This window comes from Aythya marila, assembly GCF_965140915.1.
Source record: "Aythya marila genome assembly, chromosome: 3".
NCBI classification, from domain to species: Eukaryota; Metazoa; Chordata; class Aves; order Anseriformes; family Anatidae; genus Aythya; species Aythya marila.
Window position 1 is genome coordinate 31235767 of NC_139044.1, and position 26541 is coordinate 31262307.

The 26541-nt window shown below is 39.4% G+C and overlaps 2 protein-coding genes across 13 annotated transcripts in view; one reads left to right on the forward strand and one right to left on the reverse strand.

Moving 5' to 3' along the window:
- The window catches only part of LOC309876915 (uncharacterized protein), a 36179-nt gene extending 32275 nt beyond the window's left edge, over positions 1-3904 (reverse strand). For 6 of the 11 annotated variants that reach the window (XR_014317276.1, XR_014317277.1, XR_014317278.1 and 3 more), the window contains exon 1: positions 1774-1944. Coding sequence is in view for 5 of the 11 variants with exons in the window: in XM_082757789.1 (XP_082613915.1) it covers positions 3517-3524 (8 nt within the window). In the remaining 6 variants the exon portion in view is untranslated. Of the gene's footprint in view, positions 1-1773; positions 1945-3516 lie in introns of those variants that run through there. The other 5 variants (XM_082757789.1, XM_082757792.1, XM_082757791.1 and 2 more) reach the window with 1 other exon arrangement.
- A 20289-nt stretch (positions 3905-24193) lies between these two features.
- CRIM1 (cysteine rich transmembrane BMP regulator 1) overlaps positions 24194-26541 on the forward strand; it is a 180265-nt gene continuing 177917 nt past the window's right edge. The window contains exon 1 of one of the 2 annotated variants that reach the window (XM_082757788.1): positions 24194-24953. In XM_082757788.1, coding sequence (XP_082613914.1) covers positions 24590-24953 — 364 coding nt within the window. In that variant the 5' untranslated portion in view covers positions 24194-24589. The remainder of the gene's footprint in view (positions 24954-26541) is intronic. The other variant, XM_082757787.1, reaches the window with a different exon arrangement.

Here is a 26541-nt window from a genome sequence, read left to right on the forward strand (position 1 = left end):
CTGACTCCTAATGTTTCTGAGAGGTTTTCTGTTTGTTTGGTTTTTGGAGAGGGGTGGTGGTGGTAGTGGTGGATCCCACATGAGGAGACCTTGAGTATGCTCCATCTCTGATACAAGAACTTTGCTTTAGAAAAAGAATGTCTAAAGTAAAAAGACTGCCTTCATTTTCAATTAAGATGAATATTACTTTATCCATTGATTTGCAATCATGCATTTCTGCTTGGAAAATATGCAGTCTGCATTTCTATCATGTTTAAATAAGACCTGATCCCTCTCCTACACACACTGGTTTTAAAGCCCTTTAAGTGGAAAAGAATTGTGCCTTATCCTGATAAAATGCCTGTGTTTCTCTGTGTTTATACATGTGTATAATGTATATTTTTATTCAAGCAATGAACAATTACAAAATATGCTCAAAAGATTTCTCTGATTTTCTGTAACATGCTATTCTCTTGGTATAGGGATATTGCTGTCTTTGAATATTTAAAGCAATAACTGTAATTTGTCAACATCCAAGTATGAAGTTAACACTATTTTATGAATATAACCTTCCCGCTGGGCAACCATTAAAAAGTTGTTCTGTCTGATTGCTGTCTAAATATCTGGGTTAGATTCTTAATAAAAAATCTGTGAACTTTAGTTGAAACAAAAATAACAGAACTATTTTAGGTTTGTTACAGTCACTTCTATATCCAGTTGACCTTGTCCCAATTTTAGCTTTGTTTCCTTTTTCTGTGTGGCTTCTGGGAACCTGCTTTGAAAATAAAATCTACTCAGAGGGTCAAATCCTGAATTTCTTACTCTGACAAAACTTCTCTTCAGCTTTGTCAGACAAACCCTTGACAAACAGTTGCCTTTGCACTCATTTGTTTTTTGTTTGTTTTTGTTTGTTTGTTTGTTTTTGAATCAGAGTAAAAGTTCAATAGCTAAGGTAATGAGAACCTAGAACAGAATATTTATTGAGTACAGTCAATTTGTGCCAGTGAAATTCAGATATTTGCCAGGATTACAGTTAAAGATACACATGGTACTATCCTTACCTTAATGCCTTTAAGATAAAGAATGAATGGAATAGCTCCCAGTTATCTGGTCATCTAGCTTCAGATTTATTCTTTTTTTTTTTTCATAATGAATGCTTATACCAAATCAGTGACTCTCTGGATCGGATGGGAAGGCCCATAAAAACTCTAGCCAAAACTGTATGTCGTATTTCTAATACAACAATATAAATCTGGTCTGTGTTATCTGAATAAAAATCAGCATGTGCTATTCAGCAAAACAGGGGCCTTCCCTTTTAATTGCTCTGCAGAACTATTGTAGTCATCTGCCACTCACTTAAAATTAACATTACTACAAGTTCAAGCATACAGGTATATTAACAGTAAATAGTGATTGTACATGCAACACTAAGAATTCGGATTTTTTTTTAGATGTGAGTAAAAAAAAAAAAAAAAAAAAAAAAAAAAAGAGAGAGAGAGAGAGAGAGAGAAATAAACTAAGTTTTTTGAATAAGCTATTACCTTCAACAAAGTCAGGCCACACAAGACTAGGCTATACCTTTAAAATGCAAGTACAGAGCATTTTTTCCTGGTTTCCATTCTGAGATGTTGGGGGGGGGAAGAGGTATTGCACATGCTGCTTCATTCTTCCACAGCCTAAGGACATGCTATCCAATTTTTAATGTTGCACTGGGCTGTAAAGGTAATAGGTACCTGTCTCTTCTTTGTCCCTTCTTGCCCCACAGCAGCTGCATGTACTGCCTGTGTTACCTACCTGGAAATACTGGGAAAATTATGGGTTTTCTTTCTCTTCCTCAGTTTCTTGCTCTTCCTTGGTTTCTTGATTAATCAAAAGGGATTAGTATTTTGACCTCTTCTGTAAAGCGCTTTGAAATGTTTGATAAAAATGCTGCGTTGTTTATCTTCATTTTTAATTGAAATGATAGAAAACGATTGCAGGATCACTGGTAATGGTTAGTGCACATTTGCTTTTAAATAGCAATGCCTGACAATCCGTTTAATGATTATCCAATATGTACCAGCAAAGTTTCAACTTTCTGTCCCTGTTTCTCATTTATGCTAAAAAACTATATTCTGCTCCAATAAATGAGAAGAATCTGAAAATTTAAACCTCAAAGATCTCCCAAATCAGGGTCTGCCTAGGGACATGATATACATGAATTGCGAAATACTGCAGAAAATTAGAAGGCACAATTAGTAGCCCTCACCACATTGTAATCATTTTATATGCAGAAGAGAGACATCCAACTGCTAATTTCCACATAAAACTATTCTAATCACATAAATGGTCACAGTGGCAAAGCACAAACATTCATATGCGAAGGCCTGTGCCCTGGTAAGTGTTGCAATTCTTTATTAACACAGTTAATTGCTTAAGTGTCAAATGCTGTGACTTGGTATCAGGACCTAGGAATGGATCACGCACAGCCTGACCAACTAATAGCTAATGAAGCACTCTACAGTGGAGTGCCAGAAGTAGACAGACTGTGTACAAATTTGCTGTCCACCCACTGCCCTTTCCCAAATCAGTGCCATGCTGTGGTACAAAAAGCAAGGCTGAGAACTGCATAAAGCATCTATGAAATACATGCTTTGTAAACCCTTTCTCTATTTCATGTTGTTTTCACCAGAACACAGAGGCAAGTACAAGTTTTACACTGTCTTTAGTAGTTTACAGTGTCTACCTGTAGTAGACAACTCTTGAATCCAGCAGAAATAGCTATATTATTAAGAAAAGAAAGACCTGTAGGCTAGTATATCCTGTTCATCTATTCTGATGAAGGAAGTGCACACTGTTTGTTTCTTCTAGCATTGTAGCTGATGATATTGTACAAGAATATCAACAAACAAGGGACCGGATGTTATTTCTGTTGAAGTACGTGTTAATACTCCCATGAGGAGAGCAGGTGCTAAGAACTCATGAAACAGGTGCTATGAAACATATAGCCAAATTTGGAAGAGATTTTTGGATACCACCTACATGACAGAGCATGCAGGATTGATTTCAAACTGTTTAGACATTCATGTTGTGGAAACAACATACAACAAATAGATTTGAGAGGATAGTCTGCGACAGGATGGATAAACATTCACAAAAATATGGGATTAATTTCATAAGATGATACATACCACTAGATGAACAACAAACCACCATATTCAGCGTACAACATTGTATATATTACATTTTATATCCAGCAAAAGATTTGCAAGAAAAATACTGACATACTTAGAGTTTTTGAAAAAATATCTTCTTGAGCAGCCAACAGGATACAGAAGGGTACTTCCTGAGAGCATCTTGAGCTCTGCTTAATGAACATGCCTTACTAAACAGCAGTTAATTTATCAAATAATGTATTAGTCACAGGTAAACTATGTTTTATTAACTGAAGTATTAGATCATAAAACATATAAAAATCAAAATCAAAATGGTCTTAGAAAATCCTAAAGTAGACAAATGATAAAATGCCACAATGAAAACATCTCTGATTTGACTTACTTGAACATATGGACTATAACAGTCTTGTTCTACAGTGCACAAAAGTTCCTGGCAAAGTAAAGCTTTTTCAGATCCCACTTTGGTACAGGAAAATAAAAGAGAACATTTCTTTCTTTCTGGCTCTAGTGCTTCATCCATCCTCCATCTCACACCCTAAAAGGCAAGGAGAGGAATATACCATAAATTAGGAAAAAAAAAAAAAAAAGCCTAACAAAGGTTGCACAACATTTGGTGAACATAAAATTAATGCCAGTAACTCAAAGATCTTAGTCAGAAAGTACAAATATGAAGTTTTGAGAATTTATCAGTAAGCTTTCAACAAACTCCACTGAGGATGTACAAATGATGAACATAAAGGTTTACAATTTGGCAAGTTCTGCCAGGATGTTCCACAGATCACAACATCCACATGTTTCAGGACTGCTCTTTCTGTCTTTCAGAATACTCGTGACAGAGTATAATACTCTTGACAGGTAGAGCTTTACAAAACATTGATTTTTGAGAAGGAAAGATGACTGTCATTTGCACAAATATTTTGTTACATTTGATTCATTATTTTGATTTATTTTTAATTTAAGTTAAAATATAAAATCTGTTTGGAATACAGCATAAGTGTAGAAATTTTCATTTCAGGTTGTTGACATTGGCAAAGCTATAGGCAATTGTAACCAAAAGAACTAGGCAATGTTAACTTTGAATGCTGCTACTGATTCCACCTAAAATACATTGATTTCTATATTATTTAGTGTGCTCCATAGTGGGTAAATATGTAGGTATGAAGATTGTTACATTTATGTAGTACCTTATAATCTGTTCTTAATTATTAAGTATAAATGTAATTAGATAAAAACAAAAAAGCAAACAAAAACAATTATGAGGATAAAATTTATCCAGGAGTAACTTAACCAAAGTCAATTCTAATGATCCATATGGCTTCAGCTAAATTTGTATTGTTACTTCTGCAACACACTTGTTAAGGATGCAGATTTAGAGGATGGAAAGAATAAAGAATAATGGGGAAAAAAAAAAAAAATCTGATGTTGTGAATTCTTCTTTTCCATCCTCTGACTCACTTAAGGACTTTTCCCTGGTTCTTTGGAGTGCATTCCCCAGGAATGAAGTAAGATTATTCCCTACTTCATTTACCAAAGGGCAGAGTGAAGAACCAAGGCAAGTTATGTTCTCCTGCTCTGGCTTACAAAGCAATTCTTAATTCTTGGGAGAGTCACCTGGTCCCAAAGGCATTTAGCAGTACCATAAATATTTCAAATACCGTCTGCATGCTGGGAAGCTCCAGGAGGCATTGGGTCTCATTGGAACAAGATGCCTCTGTTGTCCCCTGGGAAGTCATGAGGTTATGTAATGCATAGCTGTGCTTAAGGGGATAACTGAGATTTCTCTGTTGCTTATTAAAACTCAGATTACTTCTGGCTCCTTTTAAATCTACATTTGTGGTTTCTTATTAACTGTTCCTTTAGCATATTATCAAAGTCTGATGATACAAAGTCCAGTGTGCACATTCCTTTACTTCTTTTAGTCCAGTTTCCTCAGGAACGTGGCTTGTAACTATAACATTTGTAAGTTTTTATGTCACCTATCTGCCAGCCTCTAGTAAACCTCCTGTCTACTTTTAACCAAATTCAACAGAGAGCTAGAAGACTCATCTGTATTCATTTTCTACAAATCTCATGAAAATAAGTGGCCAGGGAGAGGAGGGAAATCCATTCATTGCTCTCATGACAGGAAAGGCTTCCAGAGAAACCACATGGAAATTCACCCTCAGATACAAATCATAGAAAATTAGACTTCATTAGTTCCACTGCTCATGGAACTGCTTGTTTTAGGTAATATATCTGCACTGGAAATTCAGATGGTAATAATGTCTTTGCTAATTTATAGAGCATTAACACTTTTGTACACTACTGTATATAAACAGCAAGATATATCGATCGCCTAATCCAGCCCCCATCAACATCAAAGGAATCCTTCTACTTACTTAAGTGGGAGTTGGACCAGGCCCATGCATAGTTTTACCCATCATAAACATTTATAATAGCAATATTAAAATATAAGTTATTCTGTAAGAGGCTCAAAAGCAGAAACGAAAGAAACATTTTAATCCAGTTTTAAATGCCATGATAGATTTCAGTTATGCAAACAGCAGCATAAAAGGAAAACATAAATTCATATTCATAAAAGCATAAATGAGTGTACCATAAGTGCAAGTAATGTTCACTTCCTTCGCTACTACTGCAACTTTATTATATTTTGGAAATGAAACTTTCCATTATGCTAGTTCTTGTTCAGTCACACTCTGCTTACAGAGGTGGTTTTCACTGAAGTACAAGATGGCCAAAGTTATTCTGTTGGATGGAAAATTAATGTATATGAGGTATGGAATTCCATGACTCCTTTTTTAAAAAATCTATATAAATTACCATGAAAATTTTCAGCAGACTTGGCTTTCATAGAATCATGGAAGTCCTACAGCAGCTTTGGTAAATGCCTCCATTGAGGAAATATTTCATATCCTCCAGTAGCCTGCTATTCCACCCATGAGAGCATTCATATGCTTTTGAACCTACGTTAAAGCTCAGCTAAGAAACCATTAAATGTTCAGATTAGTCCTCTACAGGAAAATCCTGCACGGGGAAATGGAAATTCCATGATGTGCTCCTAGAAGAGTTTCCACTGTATTGTTCTTTTAGAGAGAAAAGAAGGGTTGTATTCCCGCAGAATGAGCAATGGTCGCAGTCCAAGTGACTCTTGTGGGTTTCATCAGGATCTAGGATCAAGCACACATGACGTCTGTGTCTTCAGATTTCATTTTGGGTCCTCATTTCCCAAAGAACTCTACTATCAAGGACTCCCTCACTAGTTACTACTGCCCCTGAAGCAAAATTTGGGAGGTCATAGAAAAATATATGGTTTAAATGTGGTCTGGGCAGTTAACACCAATGAAGACATTTTGCTTGTTGACCTGTGTCCCTGGGTTTTGTTCTCTTAATGGCAAATCCTCAGTGTCCAAAAATAGGAGGAATGTTCCTGAAAAGGAAATACTGTTTCCATCTATAGAAATCATCTTGGGGTTATGCTTTTCTGCTACTGGAAACTGTTTGGCCTGTTTAAGCCTACATTATGCTGCTGATCATTGTATCAATATGTATGTGTGCTCACCAAATAATTTTTGAGAGGAAAAAAGAGGCTTAAATATAAACTATACTTGTAGGAATAGTTTCCAGTCCAGGAATATGCCCTTTTTGGATCCTGAACAAATAGCAGGCCAAGTGTATAAGTTAGTCTTCCTCTCTCATATTTCTGCTTTTTCCTCCATGAACAGAAAACAAAGAAAGGACTTGCATAGGCCAAACAATAGCATTCTCCATCACATCCGATGAACAGGATAATTATGGGCACATGGCAGAGCACTAGTAAGACTTGACAGAGCCAAAGTGACTTGGAATTTTTTATTTATTTGAAATCCTGATTTCAAATCAATAAAAGCATTTAGGATTTTCCTGAAAGGACCTTAATCACCTATATACATACAGAAGTCTAAACTGTATCTTGTTCCAAGTCACATGGGTTGTAGGCTGTTCAATAGGATTATGACTTCTGAACATAGAACATAAGCACCTTAATTAACCAGGGCACTTTAGAAATTTTTAGATAATATTTCACTGCTAGCATACTTTTTGCAGTCCCTGAAAATGAATGAATTCATTTCCGTTAATGAATTTATGATTCAATTGCCTGTGATACAACCACAGTCTATGAATTCTCAGAGAAGACAGTCTTGAGATCCAAATCCATTTGCATTAATGACAATATATTTTATTTAATTTTTTTTGTTAACTTAAAACCAAGTAAGAGCAATGCATATTGTCAGCAAAATGGTGACTCTGCAGTAAAAAAGCAGACCAAAAACAGACCACAACATATGGTTGCAATGCTGTTTCTTCTGCAAAGATTTATCATTGATAAGAGATCTATTGTTTCTCAAAGCTAGAGATGCTATTGCCAATTTTAACAGAACACAGTCTATTCTAGCATAATTAAATATGAATTAGCACTCACATTCCCTAACTTTTTTTCTTCATAAACTTAAACTATAAACCAAAATTTCGTAAACTTTCAGGTACTGACTGAGACTGCTTCCAACTTGGATAATAAATTTCCTTTTTGACATACTTTGTTTTAAAATTAGTAAATTGCTTCCTCTTTCTTACCTGTTTTCCTCTTATATAGGGCAACTGGCTATATGAAGTATTTTTGGACGATGATTTCTCCAGTAAAGTATGTCTTTGAAATCCTTCCAGGTTCACAACATATAGTGTTTAACTTCATTATCCTTGAAATTAAACATTAAAATATTTTCCATGCACTGTTTTAGATTACTGTAGTACCAAGTTTGGAAGAAGGAATGAAAACATATTCATACTTAAGTGTATGTCTTGAAATAAAATGAAACCCGACTCTTTTTTTAATTATTATTCAGACAATCTCGGTTTACTAAATGACATTTATAACATAATTTAATAATAATAATAATAATAATAATAATAATAATAATAATAATAATAATAATAATAATAATAATAATAATAATAATAATAATAATAATAATAAGATGGTGCGATATTTTGCTTAAAACCTGGCATTTGAGATGTCTAATCTAAGAGAATAACATCAACTCATTGCTAATTTTGCTTGAGATCCAATAGTTTGGAGAATAGAATTCAGAGTAGGGGATTTTGTAGAGCTATGGCAGTAGTATTTAATTTACAATATTTATAAGAAGATTCCTATTTTACTTTTCTGCTTTGGTAGTAATATTGAGAAAAATTGTTTTTATAAGAGGATCACCATGTCCTGCAAATCACTAAAGAGGACAGCATGCCACTCAGTGCTTAGGAAATAGACAGCTGCTTTACAGTTTGGATTATCCAAAATGGGTCAGAAAGAAAAGAGAAGACTACTGCAGAGGAGTTCTTGCCTTCTACAAGAGAAGAAAATAAAGAAACTGGATCACATTTATTAGCAAAACAGCAAGAAATCAGACTGCTATTTGTTAACCATGTCTGTGAGTAACTAGCAACAGATCTATTTATCATGAAAGACTATCATGAAAGATTATCAGAATGCAAATTGTCTGAGGGAGGCAGGAATAGCTCTGGAGCATTATGAAATCCTCATTTATGCAGGGTCCCAACAATACCTGAAAGTACTTTAATGAAAGACTTTACCTGGATAATAAGAGTGTAACTCAATACAGCTTATTGTTTGTAGATACCCCCTTATATTTTCACCTTGCATTTTGTAAAGTTTTGTTTACTATAGATCATTCAGAATGTATTTAGACTTCCTATAGCAGCTTTAGTGCAAAGGAATTTACAATCATTTCTTTCCTTCCCTGTGAAGGAGGGAAGGAAACAATGAAGTAATCAATAACATTCCGGGAGTATGTCACCAAAAATATACAGTTTGAGAATAAAAGATGTTTACCAGTTTGGTCTGAGTCTGTCAAGTAATTTTAGAAGAAATGCTTTTAAAATATCAAAAAGCATCATTTAACATATATAAAATGAAGTGTTTCACATATCAATGTTTGTGTAACTTAAAAGTCAAAGAAAAGAAGGCCTAGGCTCTGTAGTTAAACCATTCAGATTAGAAATGTGAGACTCATGTTCCACTTCAGCTTCTTGAGAAGTTTTGAACTGGTGTTACCAAGAGTTGCACTAACCTCTCACTATCCTCTAATATGCTATGGACTATATACTATCTTTAATTGCCAGTGTTCATTATGAATGGCCTATTGAGGAGAAAAAAAAAAAAAAAAAAAAAAAAAAGCAGAGAGTGGTTGGTGGCTGGTAAAGACATGAAATACCTGGGCTCAAACTCTGTGGTCTAATACAAAATGGAACATCACCTGGAGACTGAGGGGCTGCCCAGAGCAATCAGTGACATGCTGTGGAAGCACTGCTCAGGGAGGGGGATAGTGCAGGTTCAAGTCTTGTTAGGTAGAGAAAGGATCTCCTCACCATTTCCCCTCCTTCCTGGGCTTTCTGATATGAGTATAAATCTTGCCAGTAATGCCAGCAGGAATTTAATCCTACATTTCCCTGACTTTTATCAGTATGCGCCTGAAAACTGAAATACTTTGGAAATGGGAAACAGTTAACCTCAATACTTCCAAGACATTTCAGCTTTGAAGGCTCATAAGTAAGATTTCCCTAGTTTGGAAGAATTGAGTTCCATTTCATTTTCTGTGTTTTAATCTTGGTAATAAAAATATCCTAATAGCTTTATTGTCCACTTATTTTCTTGGACAGCTGGCCCAAAAAAAAGAAAAAATAAAACTCAGAATCTTTGCTCCAAACCAAGGTTCATTGTGTAATACAACAGAAATGAGTATTGCCCTTCAAAGAAAAACTCTTTCAGATTTTGTTGAATAATTTGTTATCTGTTTTCTGACTGAATTTCATAACTGTTGGCTGAATGTAGTTCTTCTGACTTGTCAGGAATCCACGTGATCATATAATGCATATTTGGGTACATGTAAATATGTTCAGTTTTCTCATCTGCATTTTTGTGACTGTGAAAAATTGTCTCAGTACCCTTTAGATTTCCAGCTGACATTTGCTGATGTAGGTTAATGGTCACTGAGGCACAATATTATCATTGCTGCCATACCTCCCATATCTTAGAAGAATGTTATTGTTGCATTTGCTGCAGTTTGCTATTGTATCAAAGGAGAAGACTTAAATTAAAAGTGTCATCTGTTGAGCACAAATGCTTTTATTTCCATGAGTCTGGGTGATTTAATTATATAATCTATTACAAAATGTGCTTCATACCAAGAGCAACATTTGAGCAAATTATTTTAATTAATAGTAAATTTTAATGAATGTCATAAAATGTCTATTCTTCCCAGAGAGAATATGCTATCTGTCACTGATATCATATGGGTACATCCATCTTAAAAGAGGATTTGGCCTATTCATCAACCACTTTCATCAACAAGCAACATCAATTCTCCATCTTTTTATGTGTTATTTTTTTGGTGGCAGAGAATGCCATATACCAGACTGCATTTTCAGTCTCTGTTCTGAGCTAGTGTATTTTCTTCCTTTGCTGCTATGTATGTCCTTTGTGTATTACCTCAATTTCTCTACTAAAGTTACATTTATTTTATGAAAGCACAGTAAAATCCTTGTACTTTGCAAAGACTGCATTTAGAGTCTGGGCTAGGTTTCCATGTCTAGATGGAAAGTACAGCATCAAAAAAGTTCACTTAAATGCTTTTTTCATTGCCTTCTGAAGCTAACAAAACTTGTGATCTGTCAAAATTGTAAAGGAAATTAATTTCAAAGATATGAAGGTGTGGGAGGAACTCTGCTGCCCTAGAGAATTTATCCTGTGGCTGTTAGTTAAAGCTCCTGAGACAGTCATAGCTGGTGTGGTAATGCACAAAGCCAGTGCTTCAAATAATTCCCCAAATCTTTGGGGGAATTTACATATAACATAGCAGAGTTAACTTGAGCAAGAAGTGAGCTCTCTGAAATGTCCAAACTACAGTACTATTTTGCATTTTTTTTTCCATGGGTTTAATATAGACTCAGTTTCTGTTTCATAGGACTGTGTGAACAGACATAGCTCAAGATCTATGAAACCTGTAAAAATCATATGCTTGCCTATCACAAACCCCTACATAACTGTTGACCTTAAAAACAAAGAAGCAAATGAGAGAGAGAGAAGCAGAGAAAAGAATTCAAGCCAAGACGCTAAAGAAGGTTGAAGAGGCTGCAGGGAGAATATTGACGCAGGTGAGAAGTGTCTTTGAGCTGCAAAGGCTCTTTACAGACAGCTCCTCTAAATGTGCAAGTTTCCACTACTTTAGACAGCATACTTCCCTGGGTCTTCGTGATATTTATTATTATTATTTGTCTGTATTTGGCAAGGTTTCTCTTAGACCACAGGGGAGTTCCCACTAACTAGAAAATTACCTGTAAGTGTTTTCCCCCAAAGATCCCAGTACCTGACAATTGAAACTAGGGACCAATGGTACTTTGAGGTATAAAGATAGCTAGGGTACAGAATCAGCAGGCACTAACTTCCCTGTTACATCTTCTTGCTCACCTGATATAATGATGACCAGCCCTCCTCTTCTCCTTTGCTCTCACTCCCTTTCATATTCAGTTAGATACAGCATTGACTAATTTTATTTGAGGCACAAAGTAAATCCTATCATGCAGTTGTGACAGAAAATAGCTATTTGTTTTCTGAAACCCAGGATTTGTTAGCAGCCCAGAGAAATGATCTGCTTCATGTTTTAGCTGACGATGATTTTTCCTTGTATTTGCAGAGTTTTCAGTCTTTGATATTTGGGATACTTTGACAGTATAATAGTGACTCTTGTAGATCCTGAAGGAAAATCTGCAAATATGATTGGAAGATTCAGAAACAGCTGTTTGACTAACATTAACACTGGCTACTTCATTTGTTATTGTTGTTCTAACAATAGAAATAAAGAGAAACGAAGTCTAAACTCTGTTGTAGCTGTTGAAGAAGTAGAAAAAAACATCTAAATGGACTACCTAGGACTACCAAAGAATCTTGCTTCTGCCAGCCCTCTCTCAACATTATATTGAACATTATATTGACAGCTTCTGGTTTCCTTTAGGTTTCATCCAGCAGTAAAAATCATCAGTAATCTGCTTTACCTGACAGAAATTGCCAGTGTACTGTCAAACTTCAGCTCTGATCTGACTCATCTAAAATACATGCCACAACAAGCAATGGTAGCCATCTGCACTGTCCCCAGATTGTCAACAGAGCTCATTTTATGGCCCTGTTGTACCTTTTTATTGGCTGAACTGAGTCAAAGCTCTGAACTATAAAACATAGAAGAGGAAAGTGTTTCAGGAAACAGACAAATAAAATTGTATTTTGGAATGAATGGGAAGTTTTGCAAATGACAGAGCATCTAATTGCTCTGATTTGAACTCCAAACAATGATTTCAGATAGTATGGTAGCAATATAATCAAATTTTTCTATATCACAAATGAAGTGCTTTGCACTGAGGTCCCAGGTTATGAAAAATCAACCCTGGCTGCTCTGAATGATAACATTTCTCCACAGGCTTCAATACAAAGCCTAAGAAGTATCAGAGATCAAGTCAGCACAGCACCCCAATGAATATTCTCCCCAGCAGAAGGATTAAATAACTTAAACATTAATGAATGCAATTTAAAGAACAACTGACAGGTTTAACCTTCAATACATGTCATGATAATTATAAGGATACAGTATCGATAGAAAAAGATACAACAGGAAAAGAACAAAGAAGAAATTAACCTCCTTTTAGTTCATTCAAATTATCATTAACTTGGATTGAAATGGGAGAAAAGAGAAGATATTTATTAACCCCTCTATAATCCTCTCTTTATAGGATTTCTTAGTGTATGTCAAGAAAAGTCACTGAATTATTCTTATTAACTATTTATTTAAGACCAACCTGCCACACACCACATATGCATGTAGTGGAGGATGCTCCAGCTATCTAACCAAGACAGACAAAAAATAAAATGTAAACAAAAATGGAGAAATACAGCTATGGTCATGTGGCAGAACAGCAGTTACAACCATAACTCTGGTCTCTCCACCCAAGAGACCCAGGAGATCAGATGGACAGCCAGCCAAGCATGTCTGTGGCATAGCAAGGGAAAGAAGGATCCGTTAGAGCCTCTTCAGTCCTTTCTGAAGATGAAAAAAATTCTGAGCAACCGGTATCTCTCAGTAACAATAAGTTCAGGTCTAATAGTTTTTAGTACAATAGGCAATATTAATGCCTAAAGCTTAGTCTACATCTAAGACTTCCAAGTATTTTGACAATATTCTAAATGGTGATTCTTCCTAGGTAAACAGTCTTGTGTCCTATTTATTCTAAAAATGTTATCAGTACTGTCATGGTTACTGTCTGGATAAATTAGCAATACATAAGTACAAAAATTCTGAGACTGGTTAGATTTAGAATGAAAGTAAGCAGTACAGCCTTGTATTTCTGTGACTAGAAAAAGCCAATTCTATGAGAAAGCCAGATGTGGATTTTTCTATTAAAAACATGTTCATCAGAAATCCGTAGTTAAACCAATACTGTTTTTGTCACTGTCAAGCTTTAAATCTCACTTATTAAAAATTGCATTGAAGTAGCAAAAAGACAAAGTACGGAATATAAACTAAGATGTGTATTTGAATTATTCATGGTGATGTGGAAAAAATAATTGATACAGAGAGAATAATAAATGTCCAAGGAGTATTCCTTTTGATAATTTTCACTTTTCTTTGCCTATTTTGTAAAAAGGGGGGAAAAAAAATCTAAATTACTTCAAGTCCTTTCCTGAACCAACACATTTTCTCTTTGTTGTATGTTTCTCTACTCAGCCAGAGATCTCTACTGAACCCAGAGATATCAGTGACAAATCTGCCCTGGCTTATCCATTAATACAAAGAAAAGCAAAACAAAAGAAAAAGACTTTCCTAATACCCTAGAAACTTGGAGAGATGATTTTCTACACTAGGAGGAAAAATACCAGCTTTCACTACTTCTAGCTGCTATCTAAAATACCCATGTACCTCATACCCTTTTATGACAAAAACAAAAACTCCAGTATTGAAGAGCTATTTAAGACTAACTCTTGCCATTTAGATACAGTTAGGAAAGGTCTACTGATATGTTTTGATATGTTTGCTAATGATAAGTATTAAGTAGATACACAACTCACTAGAGAATTTTCTACCAAATCACAGAGTTTTATAACTGCTTTGCAATGAGCTTGGCAGTACCCCAACAATCTATGTAACACTGGGGGAAGGAAGGGGTGGGTATTTAAAATTATTATTTGGAAGGTAAATATTTAACTCTGCCACAGAATTTACAATGATTGCATTGTCCAAACTTTAAGAATGTACTTTAAAGCTGATCACCCATCAGCCAAGGTTGATCACCCATCACCACCAAACCATAGTGAGAGCCACCAGATAAACTTCTCAGTTATTTGTTGCACATTTTCCTTTCAAATTGAGCACTATGTGTATGCATGTACCACTGCCTTCATCTCAGAGAAGTTCCAGTTTGTGGCAGCCCTCACCTGAAGAGTCTGGCTTTTCAGCAGGCATTATAAAAATTCAGGCTGTCAGCTCTGGAGGTCACTAGCAGGCATAACAATTGCAACAACTTCAACTAAAATGAAAAACTCAGCAGAACTCAGGAAAAATGTCTTTGTGAATTTATGGAAGGGGGATGTGTTGATTAGTTGATACTGTACATTAGAAGCATACCTGACCATTATCAAAGTTAGATAAATCACAGTGGGAGCTTCAAGCTGGGGGTTATACTCTTTTTCAATTTCTGTGGTGAATGGAAGTATAAATGTTGTGAAGTACTACAGCTCATTATTCATAGCACTGTAGATAGTATAAAGAAGAAAGGAATGCATAAGCCTTTTTTATTCTTAATCTCTTAATTTTATTTCTTTAGATTCTCCAGATAAGGTGTTTTCTGATTCAACAGCAACAGTTACTAAGTACAGCTTTGAGTGTAGCTTTCAGTGTAGGACTGTGAAGGCCTTCCTTTCTTACAACAAATTGAAAATATCAAGGATATTATGGTAAAAATTGTAGCAAATAACCAGCTGGACTTGAAATACTGCATACTGCATAATTGTCATTTTTTTAGCTTCAGCTACAGAACTGAAAATACATTTTCTTAAAAATAATAATAATGGTTGTGCCTTAAAATCATTATATTGAGAATGAAGACCTATAGAAATTCAAGAATTAAGGAAGAGTGCATCTGTATATTTTTGTATTCATTTTAATAGGTTCTCTATAAAACACCAGACTAAATTAAAAACTGATATGATTCCAATTTCATGACTTAAGCTGAATCAAGGAATACCCTTTCTTGTATGAAAGAAAATGAAAATGCTGTGAGTTAAGAGATAGGAAAATGTTATTAAGAAAGGAATTCACTGGGGGGTTGATCTGCAAAAGCCTATGTTGGATGACCAAAGAAAGGAAGGTGGCTCAAGGTGCTTTTGCCCTTGCTTGAAATAAAAAATGATTCAGAAGGTGTAGGAAGGACCTGAAGTTTGATTACATCCTGCTTCCAGTTGTTCTCTCAACTCTCTCTCTCAAGTATGTCAGGGAAACTGTGAACAATTATCCTCTTTCTGCTCACCTGTTTGTCTTTTTGAGAGAGCATCAGTGAGGAACTATTAATAACAGTGGTTTTACCCTACCAAAATATACTACACAGTGTAGGAGGACAACAGAACTGGAGCAGCACTCTAGTCTCAGCCTCATCAAGAGATCCATCTGAACGCTGAGAATAGCAGTTATAAAACTCAAGTCAGGATGGTGACAATGCTACACCTTCTGATGAAGGATTGTAGCTAAAACAGCACGTGAAAAGGCTGAACATGCCTTGTACCATATCCCAGGTGTTAGCTATTTGCTGTTTAGAAATCTAGCAATAAAAAATCACCTATAGAGCCAGATTAACTGCTTTGTAAAAAATACCTTTTTGCTGCTAGTCTGCATTGCTTGAAGTGGTGAGCTTCTTTCTCCTTATAAGTAAGAATTTCTCCTTACTTAGTAAGACTTTCTCCTTACTAAGAGAATTCTAACAGCTTCACTGCCATGAAATAATAGGAGCCCAATAGCAGAGTTTCTCATCGTAAAGATTGTCTTGTAAGATTTGATCAGCCCTTTTCTCAAATTAGTTACCCAAACTCTGTTACTTTTTTCTGAAGAAAAAAAAATATCTTTATAATAAAAATGCAAAAAGGCAAAAACGTGTCAGTCAAAGAAGCACGCAAGAGAACACAATAATTATATGAAACCTTAGAAAGTACTTTTGATAAACTCACCATCATCAGCTAAAGTATGCTAAAAATCTGTCTATTCAACCTAGAGCCCAGTTAAACTGGGGGGCAGGTTACAAAAGGCTGAAATGAGCTGTGAAGGAAAGAAGAGAGTAGTTATTTCTTTCACAAAAACCCATAAGTAAAGATTTTCCTAGAACGGGAGATGTGCTTCAGCTGAAAAGCAATGATCTGAAGATTTCATGGGAGGACAACTCTTTTACCTTAAAGGGGGTGATTTAGGCAGTTGACTTTAATCCCCTGTTAGCAAAGACCAAAGGTCTGGAGAATAATACTGATGATGTCATGTGTCTTATTGCTAGGAAGTGAGAGAACTGAAAATGTCTAGGAAACTGCCAATATCTGACAAGTTCCTACTGATGGTAGGAAGCTGTTCCACACAGTTATATCCATCCCATCTTTTCCCTGGACTGAGAAAACTTCACTGTCCAGCTCCTCTCTATTGGTCCATTCAAATCAAACCAGCCTCCTTTCTTCTTACTGCTAAGGCTTCTCTGCTGTTCAGGGCTTGTTTCCTTGCACCACTATTTTCTCAGCATTATCTGAAATGATGAGTTTGTGAGGCAGAAATGCTTTAAGAGGCAGGAGATGCTGTGTTCCTTTTCTAACTATGTTGCTGCCCTTTTTATAAGCAAGTCATTTTACCTTCTGGCTTTTTTCCTTAACTCTACCTGTGTCCCTTATATTATGATTCCCAGTTCAAACTTGAGAAGGTGAATGGTGTTCGAAACATTGGGCATGCATCAACATCCATTTGCTTCTTTCAAGCAACCTGGACCAGGAAATCTACTGAATATGTCTTCCTGCATACTGAAAGAAAGGGAATGTGATCTTGCATGATATTGAGCATCTTCTGATATAGGCTGAGTGCACTAACATTTGCTGAAGCCTACACAGAATTCAGACTGGCAAAGTCTCTCAGTCTAGTTAGCAATTTAAAAGACAAGTCACCATATTTCTAATAATTTAAAGAATAATGACAAAAGCTAAAGAATAATTCTTGTTAATATATTGAAATCAGCCAAGGGAGGCTAACTATTATCACAACACAAAAAAGGAAATACTAAAAGGAAACAAGGATGGAAGGAGTAAGGTCTAGTTGATCTTGAAATAATATCTTTACCCAGTTTTTGCCCAAAGATGTTATAAAAAATAATGCAGACCAAACAATTTGTATAAATGCTGATTTATACTAATCTTTTTCTCTCACTGTAAGCACACCACAGTAACTCTAGACATATGGGCTTTGCAAATGGTATCCAAGCTGTGCGTAGTTCTAACCGATCTGTTAAGAAACTGAACAATTAGACTAACTATTTGCTATCCATGAAGAGAAATAAAGAAGTTCAGACAATTTACAGAAATACTGTTTTAATTTGGGAAAATGTCTCTGCTTTATTCTCATAAGCAATGCTAGTTTCCTAAGATGGACAAACCAGGAAAATCTGATTTCGTCAACACACGTGGTAGATATCAGAAGCCAAACTTCTTAATTTGTTATACATAAAGTTGTAATAACCAGAAGAGCCTTTGACTTTGTCCTAAACATTTTTGCTAACCCACATCATCATCCAAAGAAACCGAGAAGGTGATTAGAGACACGCATGGAAGCAAGTCAGTAGGGATTGGTGGTTTTATGGCCAGTTACATTTATCAGCATTAAAATCTAGAAAGTGTTAGGAAAAACACTGGAAATACTCTGTGATTTCTTGGAGTGCAAGCTTTATCCAGCTTTAATAAAGACATCAAAAATAGTATTAATTTGCTAAATACGTAAAGGGCCAGGTTGAGATTGTCTTAATAACCACAGGCTTACATGAGTTCAGACAGTCAGAACGTAGCCAGAATATGAAATGCTGCCTGAAAGAGTTATAGAAAATAATGTCAGGAAACTCACAGGGCTTTATATGGCCCCCTTGCCATACAGCAGGATCAGCTAGAGTTGCCTCCCAATTAACTGCTGATGACTTCTCTGGGTTATGGATTAAGCATGTTGCAAGAGCATAGGGACCTGGATGGAGCATACCCACTGGGGTAGGGCTGGCTCAGGGGTCCCTGCCTCTCCAGCCAGCTGTGTCACCAACCTACTCTATTCTCCGTTATGTTCTCATTGTGTGTTCCCACTTGCATACATTTTGCCTATGGGTACTTTTTTTTTTTTTTTCAGGATACTCTTGATAATCAAGAGCTGACTAGGCCCGCACATATAAATGTATTGATGAAGTAAAATTTCTCTAACACAGAAGGTATATATTTGTAGATATTTTATAGATATAGTCCTCTTAGGAAAAGAGAAATGTGAGATTGTCATTAATTGTGTTATTAAAAAACATTTTAAAGTTGTTCCTGGAAAAAAAAAAAAAATCAATTTATATAGTGTTCTCTGAATAAGTCTGTAATTCATTCATAATTTGACATTTTTGCCTTGTAGCATTTGTCTTAAGCAAAACAAAAGACAAGCCATTTTGTCCCTGTTTGAATTGGTTATAGATGCCAGGTCAAATTTTGAAGAGTTTGAAGCTCAATCAAGTTTTGATGAATTTGAGCAGAAATAAAGAGTATTACTGCTGGGGCCTGACTTACCTTGATAAGCAGCTACCCATCAGCTTAGTCCTGCTAACTTTAGCCTCTCATGCTTTTCCTTCAATAGCTCAAAACCATGTTTGAGAAAAAATACCTTGCCTAGAGACTCTGTGAAGATAATTTCCTTTGGACATATTGAGCTGTGGAATTAGCTATGATAGCTTCTAGATACATCAAGTGTATCCCTTATGCTATCTGATTTTATCTATTTTATATTGTAGATATCGATACCAAGCAGATTGCAGTGAAATAAACACAGAATTTTCAGTTTTATATTTTAACATTTAAAATCTTATCAGTTATCAGTATGCAGCATTATGAAAATGGATGTAGATGATGATCTAATCCACCTACCTTTCTGGTGGCCAGATTTTCGGTAACAAAAATGTACATATTTTCTAGACTGACATACCCATTTAAAATACTTCTACTTTTCTTTCGTAAACTGACAGCAAATTGTCTTTCTGTGCTAACTGTGCTTATTTGTTAAAAAGATTTTCTTCATGCTAAAGAAGCTAGAACCAACATGACCTTGAGGGTGATCAATTTAAATACAAAATTGCATTTTTAGACACAACAGTTATTTCTCCTGAAAGCCTCCTGGTAGCAAGCCTTAAACAGGTATTGACTTCCTAGTTCTTTAACCTTGCAATTTGTAAGATACATATTATAAAATGCTTAGATCCAAGCAAATCCTTAACTTGAATGTGTAATGATTTCAGTGATTTAAGTGCAACGTGAAGAACTGCATCCACAGATGGCCAATCCTATTCATTTATAGCTTATTTGTTTGCCATTTTTATTAATTTATAGCTTCTGCTTGTTAAAAAAAACATGTAGAAATAAATTAGTCATGCAATTGCATTTTCAAATTCCTTATGCGGTTGATTTTGGGTCCATTAAAAAAGCAGGTCCTTTTACTTGTATGTTCTCTATGAGCAGTCCCAGATGTATTAGAAAAATCTGCAAATGCTTCTGTCTGTCAGTTATTCCGGACTTACATATTGAACCACTGAGCTGTCCCAAGCTAGGAATTCAACTGAAAGGAAAGATTTATGGGACTGAAAAAACAACAGAGACTACCTGGTGGGATATATATTTATTGGGAACTGGTTCAAAACAATTCTTAAAAAGATTGTTTCTATTAAAATGAATTCTCATATTCAGTTTTCCAATTTCACAGTATTTTCCATTTAAAGGTTTGGAAACACCTTGCAGCTACTACTAAAATAAGTCTATGATATCTCTGTGAAGAAGAGAGAAATTATTCTCATGTGGTTCAGACTGATTCAGCACTGCTTGTAATAGTGACAGGTTTCATCTTGATTCTTTTTTTTTTCTGCGAGTAGAGATTGCTCATGTGTATAACCTGTTTACGGAAAAGTTTATACCTAGAGACTGCTGCAAAGGAGACACAAGTGATCTTAACTGACTAAATAATAAAGAGGAAATTTAATGTGCAACAAAGACACCATGAAGCACAGAAAAGAAACAAAATGTTAGCATAGAAAAAAAAATAAATTATAACCTTAGAATTAAAATCACCATTATTACAGAATTCAAATATACATAAGGAATTATTGGTGTATATCAACTTACTGAAAACAAACTTTGGAATCAGAATGAAGACATTCTGATATTTTGCTTCTTGTTAGGAAAAAAAAAAAAAAAAAGTTTTAATTTTTGGTACTATAGATATTATTTTTTCCTGTGTCAAGAAAATGCAATGTGTATTTCAGTTGTGGTTATTGTGACTATTAGACCTATCAGGAGGTTTATGCCAAACATCTATATTTCACACAGGGATATTCACCAGTAGTGAGAGGAGCGAGGGGCGGAGGAGTTAGTGAAGGAGGTAGTAGCTTTCTCATTAGCAGTGCCTGGTTTTGTAAAAGCTCCAATTACATGACGACCAAGCATGCTCTACTGTTCTGCTCCTATTAGTGCTGCAACTTCATCCAGCCTAGATGTGGCTTCAGTACAACACTAACATTACAGAAAAACAAGCCCAGGAAAATTTAGCTGCTACAGCCTGTTTATCAGAATGCTTTTCATCCTCCCACAGTTGAATTTTGCAGTATTTACTAAACTGTTTCTAGGGAAAATTAGGAGCTGGATCTCACTTCAGTAGCTGAATCTACTTACTCTTAAGTGATTTGGATCTTAGGATCTAAATCCCTTAGTAAATCAAGAGGCAGTAAATCCAGTCAATTTCCCTGTAAAAATCCTTCACTGTTTCTTGCTGGGGAAAACAGTGAAATTCACCTTCCCAGTAAAGTCATCAAATATCAGATTTGCTGATTTCCAAGGAGTACCTCATTGTCCCTATGGACTCCTCTCAGGTTTGGGACAAGAGCCTTCTCTACCTTTCCTGCTGAAGCTGTGCCACTGTGCAATGAAATATTTAGTGGGGCCAGAAAAGGGAAATACGAGTATGTGCATGAGTAGTTTATGACTTGCACCAAAAGGACAAGGCCTGAGAAGACAAGAACCCTACATTTTATACTTGTAGCATAAATATTTCTGCATTTTGTTCCCTTACATGAAGCTATTATGGGGTAAACAGCCTATGACGCAGGGCTCTAATCTTGCTCACAGCTGAAGCCTCTCTCTGTTGGCACTCAGCTCAAAAGTTTGCTCTCTTTTTCTCAGGGCCCTACAACTTTCTTATCTGAGCTGTTCCTAGCTTTCCTCTTCATCTGGTTTTGTACTGCTTCTAGCACTTCTTTGTTCCCACACATGCAAAGATGTAGTAGGTCCTATGAATTCTTTGTGCCTCAAATATAACACACATCAGTACAGTACAGGACTGGTAGGTCAGGCATGTCTGGGAAATATTGAACCTATTGCACACAGGTCCTGGAAAAAATACCTACATGTTTTTCATAGGCCAGTTGATTTTTCCACACAGAAGTATTAACATTCTGTAATCAGATCACTTTTCATCATTTGATAAACTAAGAACTTTGAATTAAATTCTTCGTTAGTTATTGTATCATGCATCCTCTCCAGCACTGAAATCATTTTTGTAACTCCTGTCTGCACAGACTTAGATTCGTGAATAGTATTTAAAAAATATAGCCACAGGAAATGTATGCCTCATTCTAAAACCAATCTCAGCAAAGCTACATACTGAAGGTATGTTTTTACATACTGCTCTTACCCAAATCACAGAGGGTTGGTTTTTGTTTGTTTGTTTGTTTGTTTGTTTGTTTTTGGTGGAAACTTCTGGTGAATCAAAAGTACTCTGACCCCTGCAGGTGCTTTGGGAGATTGATGTGAGTGTCCTGAGGCTGACAGACCAGAATTTTTGAAGAAACATTTTACAAAACGTCTTGCTCGGTGCATTGATATGCCCAGGAGTATCACCAGTTTGCCATGATGTTCAGAGCCTGAGTGCTTGGCTTGCTAATACGACCTCCAGTGCTCTCCTGTCTTACTGCTTTACAGAACACAGCAATGAACCGTGTTGTGTTTTGTTTCCTCTCAAATGGATTCGCTGGATTTGTTTATACCAAAACATGGGGCCTTTAATGAGATCACCTTATCATTTGCTTTCCAACTCTGTTTGAAAATATTGTATTGTATTAGTTCAAATGCTGATGCCTGGTAGATGGTTGCTTCTCATTGTCCATTACTTTTTGAGATATGTCAGCTAAATGGCCCTAATCCATGTAGTGCATGCTGTATGGGCGGCATTTCATCACAATAACGTTGTACTGAAAAACACAGACCAAGACAAGTGCCTTGCAAGCTACTGGGGCGAATTTAAACATTTGTAGCTCTTGAAAAATAAACTTTTGAAACTTAGTTTAAATTCTGAATGGATCCGAATACAGTCAGCCATTCTGATATGATGAAGACGTCATTATTTTTAATAGAGAAAACGCTTTATTTTTCACCGTCGGGTTACACAGCTGCACTGTTTCCATTAGAAAAGGGCCTATGATGGTGATGAGGAACCTTTGCTACAAAGAGACACTTCGGCTGGAATGCATGAGGGTGATTTACAGGGCTTTTTCCGCAGCAAAAAAGATACACCGTTGCTGACAAAGCTTTACTGTAGCGCTCCTGTTGCTGGCAGCAAGTTGCCTTTTACCTTGCCCCCACGGAGCAGATCTCCCATGGACACCACAAGTGGCCCTTTCTCAGAGAGTGGGCGTTTGGGGGAACCGTGCGAGCCATGCCTTGGCACCCTCCTGAATCACCTAGATTAAGTTTCCAGAGCCTCCCTCCTAAAATCTGCCTCATCGCTGGCACCCGTGCGGGCAACCGACGGCTCCCCGGGCTCGGCGCTGCGCAGCTGCCCTCGCCCCACCTGCCGAGCGAGCCGCTTCGTCCCCTCCATCCCCACAACTCCGTCACTCTCTGGCGGCGGAGCAAGCCTCCCGCACAGCCCTCAGGCCCCCCGGGCCGCCGCGGAGAGCCTGCCCTTCCCTCCCGGAGCCGCCGGCGGGGCTGCGGTGGGGGCAGCCTCTGGGCAGCAGCAGCGGCGGCTCCCTGCGTGCGGCGGGGCACGGAGCCCCTCCGCCTGCCGGCCCTGCGGGGGCGCCGCCGGCCGCGGGGAGCCCGGGACGCGGCCGCCGTGCGAGGGGCGGCGGGGAGCGGTCCGCAGAGCCCCGGCGCTGACGGAACGGGAAGGGAAGGGACGGGACGGGACGGGACGGGGCGGTGCGCGGGGGGCTCCCCGTCCCGCACCACTCACTTGGGGGAGGAGGAGGAGGAGGAGGAGGAGGAGGAGGAGGAGGAGGAGGAGGAGGAGGAGAAGGGGGGGGGGGTGCGGGGCCCCTCTCCGCCCACGGGGTCCCCCCGGGGTCCTGCCCGCCCGCCTCGCCCCGCTCGGAGTCCCGGGCGGGGGAGGGGAAGGGAGGGGAGGGGCGGGACGGGGGGAGGCGGCGGCCGCCGTGGGGCCCAGGCTGCTGCCGCCGCCCGCCTCGGCTGCGTCGCTCCCCGGCCCCGGGAGCTGGGGGGAGAGGGAGAGGAGGAGGAGGAGGAGGAGGAGGAGGAGGAGGAGGAGGAGGAGGAGGAGGGCGGGGCCCGCCGGGCAGCTAGCCAATAGGAAGGCGCGGAGGGGCATCGGGGGCGGGGAGAGGGCGATCACCGCCCAATGGGGGAAGGGCAGAGGGCGCACTCGGAGCGGGGCGAGTCGCAGGCAGGAGGCGAGTCGGGGCTCGGGCGGCGAGCGGGGCGCAGCGCGGGGAGCGCGGCGGAGCACGGCACGGCACAGCGCAACACCACCACTAGCAGCAGCACCAGCAGCAGCAGCGCCCAGGGGCTCGCGGGCGCCTGCCGCTCACCGGCCTTAGACGGGACCGCCGGGGCCGGGAGCCGCGGGACGGCCGGACCGACGGACGCCGCTTCCCGAAGGGGGCAGCGGGCGGAGCCGCCGCCGCCCGGCGCAGAAGTTTGGCTGAAGCGGCCGCCGCCGAGCGAGGAAACTTTCCTCGGGGGGCCGCAGGCGGGGGCGGCGGGAAGGAGCCGCGGCACGCTCGGGTCCGCCGCCCGGCGCGGGGGCTCCGGCGGGGCTCCCCCCGGCGCCGGGATGTACCTGGCAGCGGTCTCGGCGGGGAGGAGGCGCCCGGGCGGAGACGGCGGAGGTGGCGGCGGCTGGCACCTGGCGGCGGCGGGGTGGCTGCTGCTGCTGGCGCTGCTGCTGGGCGAGTCGGGGACGCGGGCGCTCGTCTGCCTGCCCTGCGACGAGTCCAAGTGCGAGGAGCCCAAGAGCTGCCCCGGCAGCATCGTCCTGGGCATCTGCGGCTGCTGCTTCATGTGCGCCCGGCAGCGCAACGAGAGCTGCGGGGGCGTCTACGGGCTGCACGGCGCCTGCGACCGGGGGCTGCGCTGTGTCATTCGCCCGCCGCTCAACGGCGACTCCATCACCGAGTACGAAGTGGGCGTCTGCGAAGGTGAGAGGCGGACGGAGACCCCCTTCCCCGGCCCTCCTCCCCCCGGTCCCCGGCTCCTCCGAGACCCCGACCCCCGGCGGCGGCACCCGAGGCGAGGCCGCCCCGCTCCGCCCGAGGTGGGGAGCCCGGGGTCGCCCCTCTCGGCTCCTACTCCGCTCCTGCTTTGCTTTGCTCTGCCCGCCCGCCGCCGCCAGTGCGGCTTTCGGGCCCTTCTGCCCGACGGACTGCTGAAAAGTTTTTTTTACCCTTTAGTTTAGTAGCTTAAGCTAACGTCGAGTGCTCCCAGTTTTATCCCCTCCTTAGTAGCTCTCTGGCTCCTCGGTAGCTTGCGTCAAGCCGGCCAGCTACTGATCCCCTGCTCGGGTTGCTCGATAAGAGAGGACCTGGCAGCGGCTTGCCAGATTGAGATCAGGGGAGGTCAGTGCTGCACGCATGATGTCTGTTCCGGATTCCTCCTCTGTAAGGAAACACAAAGGCTGATCATCTGTTGTGAAGTTTTCCTTCCTGTTCCTGTCACTTAATATCTGCCCGCCCGCACACGCTGGGTGCACGATAAGGCAGGCTGGCTTTTCCCTGCTCTCACAGCAAGAAGGATCCCTAGTGCCCGGCTCTTCCCCAAGTCTCCCCGGCTGCTCTCCCGCTGCTTGCGAGGTGATGAGCGAGCACGGAGTGCGAGAGAAGTTTGTTCACACCCCCTCTTCAAATTGTGCGTCTACTGGAGTACTTAAAATTTCTTCTCTGCTATTTTACAAAAGGCCATGGAGAAGTCTTTTAGTCTCCCTTGTTTTGCCCTGTCCCTCCAGCTCTCTCTTCCCCCAAGTCGAGGGAAAACATGGCGCTGTAAAGAGATTACAAATAACCAGTAGTTTGGGATATGTATAAATGTATGTGAGACTTAGAGTGCAAGCTTCGACAATTCTGGAAAATAAGAGCAAGGCTTGCTCCTCTCGGCGGGTAGAGGGCAGTAGAAAGTCCAGAAAGCTGTTGAGACAGCATCTGTCCAAAAACTTGCATTTAAAATGATATACTGTTTTGAGAGAACTAAAACTGATCCTTTTTAGTGATCATCTGACCTTTATTCTGGTACAGGTTATTATCTGAAGCTCCGTTCACCTTGCTCACAAGTGAATTGTATCAAGCCAGGGTATCCTATCTGTAGCTGTCACTTGGATAGGGCTGGCTTCAGGGTTAAAAGCTCCGTTAAAGAATTAAATATGGCTCTGAACTGCTTTGAAGACCTTCGTTGAGTCTGTGAGGCTGATTGTGTATGTTGCTGTAGACTTTTTTTTTCTTTTTTTTTTTTTGACGTGTTGGTAAAGTTATATTTAAATGAAAAGTTCAGGTATATAGAGAAAAGGTTCTTCAAAAAACCTACCTTGTTTTGGATGAATTTCTCTTTTCACGTGTTTTTAAGCAAAAGACTGTCTTAAATGGGTTGTGTTTTTTTTCCCCTCCCTTGGTTAAAGGAAATAAAAGCCTACAGTCATTAACTGTCTCAATGTTCCAGCTCCCTTACTGTATCGCAGTACGGACGTCTCTGGCAGTTTAGGAGTATTTCATTCCTTTGAAGTGATGCAATCTGTACGTT